General features: G+C 37.4%; 2 protein-coding genes across 6 annotated transcripts; one reads left to right on the top strand and one right to left on the bottom strand.

Annotated features, from left to right (window-relative positions):
- Nucleotides 1-508: 508 nt before the first annotated feature.
- Nucleotides 509-10237, bottom strand: mycbpap (mycbp associated protein). Of its 5 annotated transcripts, none has more exons than XM_088418881.1 (14): nucleotides 9624-10237; nucleotides 8339-8466; nucleotides 8144-8201; nucleotides 7827-8010; nucleotides 7588-7703; nucleotides 7300-7450; nucleotides 6553-6668; nucleotides 5735-5853; nucleotides 4394-4502; nucleotides 4124-4316; nucleotides 2697-2884; nucleotides 2446-2556; nucleotides 1429-1524; nucleotides 509-662 (listed from the first exon to the last, which is right to left on the bottom strand). In XM_088418881.1, the coding sequence occupies exons 1-14, from the start codon at nucleotides 9630-9632 to the stop codon at nucleotides 552-554; spliced, it is 1689 nt and encodes a 562-aa protein (XP_088275007.1). In that variant the 5' UTR covers nucleotides 9633-10237; the 3' UTR covers nucleotides 509-551. The 5 variants fall into 5 exon arrangements, with proteins under 5 accessions (XP_088275007.1, XP_088275006.1, XP_088275005.1 ...); XM_088418880.1 differs by having other exon boundaries at nucleotides 8144-8262; nucleotides 9624-10236; XM_088418879.1 differs by lacking the exon at nucleotides 9624-10237 and adding an exon at nucleotides 9182-9276 and having other exon boundaries at nucleotides 8144-8262.
- On the top strand, nucleotides 9981-12493 carry rasd2b (RASD family member 2b). Its single transcript, XM_088418884.1, has 2 exons — nucleotides 9981-10711; nucleotides 11781-12493. The coding sequence occupies exons 1-2, from the start codon at nucleotides 10096-10098 to the stop codon at nucleotides 12314-12316; spliced, it is 1152 nt and encodes a 383-aa protein (XP_088275010.1). The 5' UTR covers nucleotides 9981-10095; the 3' UTR covers nucleotides 12317-12493.
- Nucleotides 12494-14448: the final 1955 nt, after the last annotated feature.

The following is a 14448-nucleotide window of genomic DNA, read 5'->3' as shown; positions in this document are numbered from 1 at the left end:
ATTTAATAAACATAACTCCCCTCAGACTTATAAGGGAAAACATTTGCCTTAAAGAGAAATAAAGAGACTTAATAAAGAGACTTACAATCATTATTAGAAATTCAGTGTCTCAACAGGAAATATCCAGATTTTGTTTTTAAGTTCTCCACTGTATGAAAGCAGACTCATAACCACATTTTTTAATCACAATTAGACTATTACAAACATCGGCTTTTACTTAGGAAATCATCAATATTTTATCAATTTTTTTTAAATGTTACCAATAAAACCAGTCAACAAATTATTATTAAAAAAAAATCATGTTAGTGCTTTTTCTGCACTGGCAAATGTTAGTTCTTGTAATGTTTGCGGATGTGAAATGAAATTAACATACACTAAACTTACCTTTGAGTGTTACAAGAGATAGGAAGTTGAAAAACTCAAGCTTTTTCTCCCGTGGGATCAACAAGTCAGATGACCGCCCCCACCCCCCTGCCCCCCTCCAAAAGATAATGCATCATAAATCAGAACCAGTCCCTTCTTCCCCTGTAAAGCTGCTGAGTCTAAAACAATCATTCTTCTGTATTGACTTGTGTGTCATCACAGTTTGCAGCTTGCTCATCCTCATTGAACTTATCCACGGAAGCACATTGGCTCTCCATTTCTTCATCCAGAAGATCATCCTGTCAAAATATGTGTATTATAGAAGACTGACCCAATACGGTACCATACTTTTTACAACTGTTGACATGATTACTGACTGAATATTTTAACTTTCATACGTTGTGTCACACAGAGAAACTATTAAAATTTAAAAATCAATTTTCAATATTGTAAGACTCCTATACTCTACTTAGTGTAAGTTTTATTATGCCTTCTATTTAAATAGCAACAACAAATGTTTTGTCAACCATAAAGAAAAGCAGAACACAACTTGAGGAAAACATCACTATCACCTTAATAAAGCTGGGTTGAGGCAATGTAAAGCTATGTATGTATCTACAATCTTTGTGAGCAATACAGGTGACCATTTTTAGTGTTCTGTTACCATGGCACCGCTAAAAGTAGTAGGTTGCAGCTTACCTGTGACTCAGCTATTAGAAATGAGAGAAAAAAACACTAAGAATAAAAGTGTTGCTACTGGGCCAAAACATCCTATGGCAAAATGTGGGCAATTTTACACTTTTTCTCTGTCCATGTGTTTGTGATCTTTTTACGTATTACTGACCAACCTAAAGTGTTAAAAATACATGACTTTGTTTCTCAGTAGAGACATGACACAGATTCAGTTAAAAAAGATCAATCATACACACAACTGCTCATAAATTGACCATATAAACCACCACAATGTCACCTTCATATTGCTTTCACAGACAAAGAAAGCAGAGAGACCATTAAGAGGATGTAAAAGGTGTGTCATTGCTGTACTTCACCACACGATGTTAATACCTGTTTCAATGTGTTAGCGAGGTCCCAGATGTGTTCTGGATTTATTTCTTGCAAAAGTTTATTTAGGTCCTCCTCTGATGGTTCAAGGAACTGCAACTAAAAACAAAGAAGAAAACAAAACTTATAGCAGTGTTCCACAGCCTTAATTGAGCCTAGGCATTAATTTTACATAACATAGTTATTCCTGAAGGCTCAGATTTCAAATTCCAGCTGCCAATTTGTTTTAGTTTCAATAGCTTTTGTGTCGCCAAGTATGGTTCATTTGTCACACCCCTTCTCTAAATGATCATCAGCATTTTTGTAGTGACACTTGTCTGGGATATTTAGAAACTGGTTGTCCCTTTCATGGTGGTTGTACTGTACTGACAAGCAGAAAAAGATGATAATTACAAGAACATTATAATTACAACAAAACATAAATAACAATATAAAACAAAATACAACACAACATAAAACAAAACAGCACAAATTCAAATGAAACAACACAAAATAAAACAAAACCTAAAACAACATAACATAACATAACATAACATAACATAACATGCCCATAAAAAGCAGGGATAGGCACCAGCAAGCCTGCGATTCTGGTGAGGATAGGCGGCTATAGAAAATGGATGGATGGCTAAGAAAATGGAAGGCTAATAAAATAAAATAAAATAAAATAAAATAAAGTAAAATAAAATAAAATAAAATAAAATAAAATAATACAATATATGTATGCTGTAAATTATATCAAATGAAATGACTTCATATTATCTGCAATCAAATGTCTCTTTTCATGATGGATTTCCTTGTCTGATAGTAATTGGGCTATGAGGGTTTTAATACTCTTGGCTATGTCCTATATTCCTTTGAACTATTTAATCAACCTCTAAATCGACCCAGTTAGGTAACATGGCAACATATCTCTTTATATAGTGCAGGGCCAAAAGTGAGTAGTTCAAGATGATCAGATATGCACTAATAAATACTAGGGTGAAATGTGGAATGAAAAGAGTGAACCGTCATGTTTTATACCGTGTAAGGCTCTGCTGGAGAGTTGGATCTGTCTGGAGTCTGAATTCCCCTCAGTATCTCATACACAATCGTCTGGCAGATTTTTAGTCTTGCTGTCTCTTCCAGCTTTGTCTGTGGAACATCAACAAAATAATCTTTTTTCTGTACCTTTTCAGGCCCCTTTTTTAACCCATGTATGTGTTCATTTTGGACCCGTTTTTAGAATGCAAGGAACAATTCTGTCATTTGTATTCCTAACAGTGTAAGCATACCTTTATGAATTGCCTCTGCCTTGCAGTTCTGTCCTGAAAGATGGAAACTCCCTTCAATATGACCTGAATCGAGGCTCCTTGCAGCAGCAATGGGTGGGTGACGAGCTGCCACTTCTCAGTTAAAATGCCCGGCTTTGCTGACTTAAATATAAACTCCACTTGCAGGGTGTCACCTGGATAAAGGACCCCTGGATGGCAGAGGAGAATGTTATAAAAAGTCAAAAGTACAGTACAGTCGGCCCCCGGCTTACGAGCACCCTGATTTACGAACAATTCGCCTTACGAGCGTGGATCAGGGAGATTTTTGTCCTCCGCTTACGAACAAACCTCTCGCCTTACGAGCAATTCGACATGCCGGCCATTGAGTATGTAGAAATGTTCTCGTTTAATTGCGTCAATAAAATCAACAGTAGCGTCATCATTAATCATTAGTAGATACTTGTGGCAGTAACGTGAACGCTATTGGTCTTACAACGTCACACTGACTGTCTCACTCACGGTGTCTAAATATATTACCATTTAAGTGTAGTGTTTGTACAGCTAAAGGGAAAAACAGCTGACATGAAATTAAATGTGCCGATTGCAGGACAAAGAATTGTCATTGGTTTAAATGTGTGTTTTTTTAAAATTAATTGTCAATACATTCCAACCGTTTAAAAAAAAAAGTGCGAATAATTATCAGTCAGTCACGGAGATGCGAATATGCTATTGGTCGATTAAGGTCACCCGGTCTCACTCACGGAGATGCTATTGGCCGGCGTCACACGTCAATCACAGAAATGCCGATATGCTATTGGCCGAACGCCTTTATCGAGCTTGATGGGACAGGATGGAAGGAAGGAGAGAAAATTAGTGAAAAACGGAATGTTGTGAAGACTTTGCAAACTTTATCTGTTAGACATAGCTTCTAAAATTACTAGCAGCGGTAAAGAAAGAAATAAGAGGATGATGTTTTAGTATCTGCGTGATTTGCACCCTGACTGAAAGAGTTACTGTAACACTGTAAGACCAATAGCATATCTATCGCCGTGTTAACTTTGAGCGTTGTACTCTGCCCCCCTCTGCTTACACCCAGCTTAAGTCTCGTCGTATCAAAGGTAAAAGCTATTTATCCATTGTATTTATTATATAATGCAAGCGTACAGCAGATTATGGCACTCAATTTTAATATATGTATACAGTGTGTCGTTTTTACCTAAGGCTTCGGCGCGCGTTGCACGCATTCACGAATTAACATGGGTTTGGATTGCCCGCTATACGAGCAATTCGAGATACGAGCGTAGCCGCTGAACGGATTAAGTTCGTAACCCGGGGGCCCACTGTATTTTAAATCTTGTGTGCAATACAGGGCGGCACTGTCAAAGTTACATACAGTTCCTAACAGAACAAGTGAGGCTGATGTCAGTAGTTTGTGTTGGCGTTTGTACCTGAGGAGGTGTTGAAGTAGAAGTGTGGGCAGCTTGATTGTGACCGTAGATTGGAAAGGTTCTGCGGCAGGGGGAGCTGCTGCCAGCTGAAGAGGAGGGCTGTGCTGCCCACATTTGATATCTCCAGGTGAGACGAGACTCGTTCTCCAACAATAGCCTCAAATAGTAATGTAGTTGTGATTCCTACTTCTCCCTGGTCACCACATACAACATTTGAAAAAAAAACAAACAGGGATACCAATATACACTGTACTGCAAGACATTCTGTACCTGCTGACTAGTAGAGTTTCCAGTCCATCTAGCAAGCTGACCAGCGAAACTCATGGCAGGAATGAGGAGAGTATCAGAATGACCATCATCATGATGTTCCAGTGGGTCACTGTCAAGGAAAATTCATAAAAAAATACGAGGGACGTAATTGAAAACTGCTAAGGGTAGATGCTTGGTTCGAAAAGCAAAAATTGGCAAACCGCCACGTGGTAGGTTAACAAATTTGGGAACAGACTGTAACATCACAAGCAGTGTCCTGCACAGGTCGGTAAATAAATGATGAAATTGAAATAAAACTGAAAAGTACGGCTCTGAATATTATTCTTGTTCGGTGTTTTAACGCATTTTTAGAGGGGACTCATTTTAATGTGCTCATTTTTTTGTAGTAAATGTTATATTTATATATAACACATACTGTATATTATATAATGATTCATTGACATACCAACCACTAGAATGGATGACAGAAGCCTAGTTATTTGATTGGGTATTGTAAACATAAGTGATGAGATGGGTAATGGTAATTTAATTTAAAAAAAACAACAGAATTTTACCACCATTCTTTCTGATATAGTCAAGATTCAAGAGTTTTATTACCATATCCATATAAATACTACACAATGAATTTTGTATCCTGTTCACTTTCCTGAGCAGACTACATTCCATAATCGAACAAATAATAAGGTAGGGAATAAAACAAAAAATGTATCAGCTTTTATAGATTGATAGGATGCCTACATTATGTAGACATTTGAGGTTATTAAAGTTTAATGCAGAAATGGACTTTTTTTGTCTGAGTTTGAAAGCTTGTGTTTGAATGCATCACATAGTTAGCTGCTAGTGCTAATGAGACTTGTGCCGTATCATGTAATGCCAGCATAATTGATAAACAGTTTCTTAGTATTCTTAATCAGCTTGAATGATTTTTTTTAATGGTGGTGTGTAAATGAACATATCCATGTGACTATGAATACATGTTCCCACGAAAGCCAACTTCAAAATAAAAGCCTTGTGGTTATTGCATTGACAGCCATGCATGTTGGTAAATTACATCAATTGCCTAATCAACAAAAATAACAAACAACTTCAAAATTAGCTTCTAAGAGATGTTGATGAAACTTTGATTTGTTATATTACTCCACTCCACTCCATATATACTCCACTTAAGTGAACTATATCACTAATGTTATGTGACTCTCATTGCCAATTTCAATGTTACACTTCAGAGTTGGTTTATTTAGCTTCAGATCACAAAAGAAAAATGGACAAACTTTAACTTCTTCTGTTTTGGTGTTGGGACTGTGGCAGAGTTACTTTGGCCAAAAGACACATATTACTCACACGTTCTCCTGTTTTATCTCCAGATGATCCTTGTTCATAATCTCATCTTCCAATGAAGCTCTGTGGGAATCTTTAGCAGCAGGTTTGCTCGAGCCAACCACTTCTAGTTTTCTGAGATCCTGAAATTAAAGCGGCACATAATGGCTTTGAAAAGTTATTACAACCTGGCTTTTGTAAGTCACACATCTCCTGAATAATCAAGCATATGGCTATCAATTTCCTCGAGCAGACTCAGGTTAGTTTTCTGAAATCCTTTGAATTCATGCCAAACCTTTTTATTTCCTCTGTAATTTTATGCACTTATACAGTAAGTTTGTTTTAAAAATGGTCTAGCTGAATGAATGAATGAATGAATGAATGAATGAATGAAAACTGTAGCAAGGTGTCCTACCTTGTTAGTTTTATTAGAACAAAAGTACTGAGACACATGGGCATAGCACACACAAGAATTAAAAACTGAAGCCCATCTACTGTAGTTGATTATCAATCATACTTAATTATATCTGAAAAAAAAAGATGTGATGACGTGCATTTTGAAAATATATTCGGATCGGATTTGAATGCCAATGTACTCAGTGAAATAAAATCTTTTGTGTCAATTCTGTGCTTGTTTATCACACAATATGCAAACCCTGAAATGTCTTGGTGACATTCGTGGAATTGCTTTAAATGGTAAACATCTCAAGTTGGTATTAGTATAACTTAAAAATATCAAATCACAGGAGCAACTCGCATTTGTAAACTGTACTGTACAGTATTATAATAAACCAGACAATAAACAGATTGAGAGATGAAATGCTAATATTAGCTTTCATTACCTTCTTGCTGATTTTCAAGCCCTGCAAGACCTCTTTAAGTGCACGTTGCCGCACGATGTCCTTATTTGGGTCCAAAATCTGAGATGCCCGACGCAGCATCTCAGCAGAAGTGATGCCTCAGCATTGCCCAGAAGGATTTAAAAAAAAAAAAGAAAAAAACAAACAGACTGTAAGCCTTTAATGTATTAATGTGTCAGTCTCTAAGTTTATATATATATATATATATATATATATATATATATATATATATATATATATATATATATATATATATATATATATATATATATATAGATATATATATATATATAGATAGATAGATAGATAGATAGATAGATAGATAGATAGATAGATAGATAGATAGATAGATAGATAGATAGATAGATAGATAGATAGATAGATAGATAGAATATAATGTTTGGGGTAGTCAACCAGAAATTACATTTTTTGGGGGGGATTTCAATGTTTGTCTAATTTGCAAATTATCTTTATTTCTTTGGAAGTGCAGTAACAAAAAAAAAAAACACTTCCAAAATGGCAAAAAGGCAAATATAGTTTATCACTAAAATTGAAAGAGTCTGCGTGAAAACATGACATGATGTTGGATGATCTTTAGTGTGCACATGTGCTTGTACGTTATGTTTAAGGGATTCTTGTTTGGGTTTGCTTCAACGTGCAATCTGATCACAGTTGAAAATTGAGTGATTGCATATGCATGCATGCATGTGTGCATTGAAGAAAGTATACCAGATTCCTGGAGTATGCTGTGTGGTTGTTCGATTATTGTAGCAGATTTCCATTTGCCTTGTTCCGTCTGTGTCAGAGTGGATCGGATACCACTTAATTCATTTCCATATTTTTGGGGCAGACTCCAAAACTCACTTCCCACACGGTGACCCTATATGGCAATGAAGCAAAAACATATGCGGTAGAAGATTGTATCAAGACACTGAAAACAAAACTCGTGTAGATTGTAATAAAGAAGTCAGTGACATCCAACAGATCCAGACGGCAAAAATGGAAATATGATCATACATATCCTGACTGGATGAGAGGCAGGACACGACGTAGAAGTTCTCTTTGTGCCTCTAGTTCTTTGAAAGGGTAATCTCTGCTCATCAGTAAGTTTTCTACTGGCCGTTGGAGACGTCCTGGACTCACGTGGAATCATCAACATGCAAAAAAAAAAAAAAAAAAAAAACTGTTTACATCGAATAGAGTTCTATACTATGGCAGCAATAGAAATGAATGTAGTTTTAAGGTATTCTAAGTACCCGATAAGTTGTTCTGCTGTCGTTTGCGCTGTCTAATGCATTCATCCCAATGTTGCAGGGCATTTGCTTGAAAGTTTCTTTGGCCTAAACAAACATCTCGTTGGCTTGGTGCAACCTCATGAGAATGTGTCCTTCGCATCTGAGATGAAGGGTCTCTTCTGGAAATAGGTATTTGTCTAATCAACTGAAAGAAGTTTAACATGGACAGAAATATTTTTCTCAATAATTTAATAGTTTTACAATGATCAATGTGAAGAAATGCAGTTGCATTTATACATTTAGAAATTTAAGAATGAAAACGTTTTCTAAGAATTCACCTCTGTCTCTCCTCTTGTCTCCAGGTACTTCCTGAAGGTATCTAAGCTACCCAGGATGCTGTGAGGAAGAAGCATCCCTTTGTCATCAAACTGAAACCGCTCAGGTCCTAAAGCCATGCCTTTTGAAAAATTCACACATTTTCTCCATAAATACAATATCCACATTGAGAATTGTGTCACTGTGAAAGAACACACCCAAATGAACAAGAGATTGAGACCCAATGCGGCGAATCGCTGGATGAACATGTTTGCTCCCATCTGCAGACTGAGATCTGAACGCTTGAGCCATTAATCTGTTGTAAGATGTCTTTAACGGTAAGAATCTGCAACGGAAATCATAAACAGTGGTGAGCTACTGCAGCAGTTCTCAATTGGGGGTAAAAGTAGCCATGAGGTACATGAAGGCACTTCAGGGGGTACATAGAAATCAGAATATCTACAGTTATCAGAAGATATGATTTTGAGCTTTTTAATGCCTGCAACATCCATTATGGTAGACACGCTCATGTTGGCAGGTACAGTCCACAGGTAAAGTGTTGTACACACAGTATTGGGGCCAGGTGGAGGAAAATGTATTCTCAAGGAGGGCAGACTAGTAAAATAGTGATAGATAATTGAAAAAAATTAGTCTCTCTCATATATAGATTTTTGCTATGCCTGATCCCTATTCCCAGTTAATAAAATAAATATTGTTGTTATATTGTTGATAAACAGGAGTTACAAATACTTACAAATGAATTTATCTGTAAAATATTCTAATTACGTCATTATTTATTCTTTACTGCCACGCTACTCGTTTCACTGACGACTTTGCATTTACATTACGGGAATACTGTCATGCACTTTGTCATGTCATGTCTTACACTGCATTAAAAAAAACCACGATTAACTAACTAATTAACTAACTCAAGCACAAGTTCATTGTCCTCCCTGTTTCAGAAAAATAAAGAATACAGAAAAGAGAAAATAAATAAAGAAAAATACATACAATACACTATGCCCTGAATCAAAACACAATTCACAAACAGCATTACGTGCCTCTGTGCTCTTCAGATCAGCCCAAAACTTTCCGTCGCCAAGCAGTGAGCTACGCGCGTCTCGTTGTCATCTGAAGCACTAGGCAACTGCTTAAACGGTTTTTTTTTACCGTAATACTTAGGACCGTGACGCAGATACATTTGACATACGTCATAAAAGTGAGCGTGACGAGAAAATGAGCAAAAACAAAACTGATGAATTAATATTCGTCTGATAAAATAACACACAATTATATAAATATAAATGAATAAATAATACTCACCAGAGATTCACATAATCAAATATATTAATATGTGCTAAATATGTTTTGCTCGTCAAAGTTGGTTGTAACAAGTTTTGCACTGACCAACCAAGCTTGCAGACCACCTGGCTTATGTGGATGAATTTGAAATGTTGGTTAGCAAATAAAATACAATCAAAAATCCTTGTGCATATACTTTACTTTGTGCATCAGCCACTGTTGACTCCGATGGCTCTCGACAAATCAGAGCGGCATGGCACCGCAAATAGGCTGACATCCGGGGCGAAAAAGAAAACACGTGCAGCGCAGAAAAGAAAAACAGCAATTTCAAACAAACAAGCAATTTCTTGGAACAAGGAGAGCTAACAAGACAGAGCCACACGGTGTTATGTGGACTCTGCAGCCGAAAATATAGCTAAATTTCATAGTATTAAGCTGCAACTGCAGGTAACAGCTGAATACGGTGCCATACTGAGCCGCTATACTGATACCAATCAGATTTTCTAGAAGATTCAGTTCAGATTGTCCATGATGGCCTGATGAACAACACACTGGCCATCGCCATGACGCAGGTGGATCACGTGGTTGAGGCTATATATGCGCAGAACAGATGATTCGGCGCCAAACAAACACTCGGCACACTCCTTCACACCACGGATAGAAAGCTGCAACGATGGAAGTTGGGAGCATTTCCTCGGGTGGACAGACGTCTTCCATTCCGTATCGATTTAGTTGCCGCTCTACCTCGGATGGTCCACTTGGTAGCAGAGACGCGCAGAGCTCTGGATCCTCAAAAGTTGTACTGGCGTACAAAAACGCATCGCAAAACCTCAACTTGTCGGGAATCAAAGTCGGGTTAGGTATACTTAAAGTGGCCACGTCTCAATGGAGGCAGGAGAAGAAGACGCACACAGGCGCAGCCACGAGGCAGCCGACTAATAACTGTGACAAGATGTGCAAGAGCTCTCCGCTGGACCAGCTGGCAGCCCTGGTTCTCCATTGCCAAACGCGACGACTGCAAATAGCTGAAGAACCTCGACAGGATCACTCGTTCTCCACCAAGCCTCAGAACTGTAAGCGCATCGTGGTTCTTGGGGCGCCACGGGTCGGCAAGACCTCCATCCTGCGGCGGTACTTGCGAGATGGATTCGTGGAGGAGTACCAGCCCACCTCCGAGGATTTTGTCCGAAAACTGTTTCGCATACGCGGGGAAACTTACCAAATTGACATATTAGATGCATCCGGGGAGAGAGACTTCCCAGCCAAGCGGAGATTGTCTATCCTTACAGGTGCGTATGGAGGCAGCGCTTCCAACTGAAATAATGATCTCATGTTGATTTACTCCCAATTTGAACCTATTTGAACGCAAAACATGGTACTGCTTGCATAATATTCTTTTGCATGAATGAAAGAGCATACTAAACCATTCAATCCAGAAATAATATTTTGACCTTTTTTAAATCGACCACATTTTTTCAATGGTCCGCAATAGCTTGCACTAAATTAATTAAGTACAAGTGCTTTATGTAATCAAGAACTAAAGAAATCACTCACTCAAATACTACAGTGATCAATTACTCATACTAAAATCAACTTTAGTAATTATTACATACAGTACTTTACTTTTGAGACTTACGTCCTAAATTAATCAATTACTCATATTTTAAGGAATTCAATTCGATTGATGACTTTGTTACTTTGTACCTAAAGTAAAGTTATTACTTTTGTGTTTAAATACGAACACTAAACTATTAACTTTGTACTTAAGTACAACAGTAATCAATAACTTTTGTACTTCGTGTTACGTAATCAATTTCTTAGTAATTAATTTATTTAGTACCAGCCTTTTTTAGACACTCTTTTAGCCAACCACTTTAAAAAAAAAAGAAAATAAACAGCTGGGATTGAATGTATGTACTCTCAAAAATCATAAAAATTTGTCTGGGAATTACTGAGTTAAATGCAGCCATCTGTCGTTGTACATTCCTAGCATTGACAAATTGGTCAAATATATCCCTGATAATTAGTCTCTTTCAGCAAAAAGAAGTGATTATTCCCACGACACCTATAAGAAGTATTTAAATCACAGCTGTCAAACTCAGGGCCAGATCTCGCCCAGCACATCACTTTATGTGGCCCACAAAAGCAAATCACACCTATCATCTTCCATAATAATAACTAAAATCTGTTCCAACATTTCAAATTGTCATAGCTAATTCCTAATTGCATTGAGAAATTTCAACCATTTTCTTGTTACCAATTAATTAACTAGAATAAGAATTGAGTTTGACACCTATGACACAAAGTGTAAATGACTTTTTCAAAGCGGTAATCAAATGGATATTTTTGTTCCTGCAGGGGACATTTTCTTGCTTGTCTTCAGTCTGGATGACAAGAGCTCCTTTGAGGAGGTGTGCGCTCTCAGACGAGAGATCCTGGCAGCCAAATCCAAACTGACTCAAGTGTCACAAAATTTGAAACAGCAGAATCTGGCTTTGGTGGTCTGCGCTAATAAAGTGGATCTCCAGGAATGTGAGAGGGAAGTCTCCCGAGCAGAGGTGCTCCACGCTCTCGGTGATGACTGCGCCTACTTCGAAACCTCAGCAAAGGACAGCACCAATCTGGAGAAAGTATTTGAGACTTTGGCAAAATGTGGCGGACTTCCCGCTGAAACTGGACCGTCGCAGCACCGCAAACTGTCCCTCCATTCATATCAGGCCCTTGGCACGGGTCACCTTCCAGTCCAGTTGATGGCGCACGCCGAAGATGACGCCTGCGGCCTGCTGTACCCGCTGGCCCGTAGGCCGAGCTTCAGCGCTGAGCTGCGACAAATCACTGGACCGCAAAGCACATGCAAGGCCAGCAAAACAAAAGAAAGATGTCAGATACAATGAGAAACCAAGCAGCATAAACACTGAAAAAAATGCATCAGTTGTCTAATATATAGAACTTTATTCCTGTATATACATGTGGAAGAATAGGATTTTAATGGAAATAAAATTCAGCAGAGTGCGTGCGTTCTCTGTTGCGCATTATACTGAATTAGAATAAATCATATCTTTTCTCCAGTATGAAGTCTATTATTGATTTCCAATGCAAGTGTGTGCAAGTGTGTATGTGGCAATTCATACATATCTACAGTAGAACAATGTCCACCACACTCAGAACCAAGCACAAACCTCATTTTCTTCATTTATCCCCTCTTAGTAAAAATTACATTCATGAGCCATGCTGACGCAAGTTGTATATTTTTTTTTAAGCTAGGCAGCAGGCAACAGTGGCAACAACAACTTTCAACAAATCAAAATCAGATATTTCAAACATTTTTTTTTTATTTTGGAAAATGATGAATTTCCTTGCTTATTTCCTGGCATGATACGAACCAAACTAATAGGCAAATAATGGTGGTGATAAAAAATGGCTTTGTCACCAGACTGAGACGGGGTGGAAGATTTTATGTCAATTAATTTGTGTGCAGACGATCAAACAATTAGACACACACAAATTTGAGCAGGTAATCAGTAATATGTAAACAATGAGGAGTCACACTGTGCAATCCTATTGTGTTTAAAATACACAAAGTTCCTTTTGTAATATGCAGCAAGTTGCTTATTAAAAACTGTATTTTGTGCAGCTAATACTCTGTACAGCTAATACTCAGCAATTCATGTTCAGTTCAGTTCTTTTTGATGTTGTTGAACTCCTCTATACAATCATATCTTATTTTAACACATTATTGTCTTTACAAGTTCAGATCATCACATAAATTGCTCTTTAATCATTGAGCAAGTTTGGGTCTTGTAACATGAGACATCTGGTGGAAATGTTAGCATGTCAGATCATTGTGAAGGCGGTTGTGTCTGTCAACAGTCCATTCAGTCTCTAGTTCACAGCAGCTGGCAGATACCATTCAATAGAGATGTAGAGAGTGAGTCACCCAAGTATATGAAAGGGCAGCTAAATCACATGTAAACAAACAAGTGTGCCATCTGCCAGAGTACAAGCCACTCATCTTATCTTATTAATTACTGTGTGGTTAATGTGTGTTTGCTATATTGTCTGGGTGGAACTACAAATACAATTCCAACAGCTTTTGTTCTTTGTACTTGTGTGTGTGTGTGTGCTTTTAGTCACCAAAGTCAAAACAAAGGTGCTGATGGTGATGCAGAGTGCATAAGCATACTCATGAGCAAGGCAGTGTTGATCTTTCTTGCTTGTAAACATAGTAGCACCAATAAACAAGAGTAATTTTGAAAATCTTCACTGTATGGTTGTAGATTGTAAAAACAGGTTTATTATTTTACAACTGATTTGATTCCAAATTATGCCTGAATATTTGTTTGCAGTCATTTAGGTTCATGTAAAGGTGATGATTATGCTGCGTGTAAAGGACGAGTTGCTGGCCCTTTTGTATTTTAAAACATTGAAAGAAAGTGAGAAATGGGGCAACAAGTCTTGGGCGCTTCCTGTAGTGAGAAGTGTAATTCAATGTCATATATTTTTTTTATTTATTCATTAAGGCTATATGAAAAAAAATCACTTTTACATTTACTGAATAAAAGGCTTTGTTTATTTTGTAAAGCAGAATGCAGAAATAGATTTGACTTGATAAATTTGTACTTCTTCGTACTCCTCTGGAACATATACATTGCACTGAACTATTATGTACTGACTTTTTTTCTTGTAATTTAATTATTTTGATGGAATTCATATTTATATGTTCAATAAAATAAATCAATAATTTGATTGAACTGTATAGCTTATTCCAGACCAAAAGAGCAAGCTGGTGTTTACTAACACGGTTGCTGGAGAGCCAGTCACCAATGCAACCCAAGCAAAAATAAAAGCATAAATTACCTTGATGTGTTAATGAAACCCAGACAAAACTTGCCAGTGTTAGAAGATCAAACACTTTTGCATGATATATGTTAAATTGTTTAGTCTATACCAGACAGATGGAGTACACAGCTGTGGAGACTTATTCTGCTGGAAACAGAAGAAGGACTGGATGTCACAAAATGGTTCC

The sequence above is a fragment of the Hippichthys cyanospilos genome, chromosome 7, assembly GCF_059441005.1.
Source record: "Hippichthys cyanospilos isolate Australia breed blue-spotted pipefish chromosome 7, RoL_Hcya_1.0, whole genome shotgun sequence".
Taxonomy (NCBI): domain Eukaryota; kingdom Metazoa; phylum Chordata; class Actinopteri; order Syngnathiformes; family Syngnathidae; genus Hippichthys; species Hippichthys cyanospilos.
Note: the sequence above shows the minus strand (reverse complement) of the source record. Positions and strands in the feature narration are given on the sequence as shown.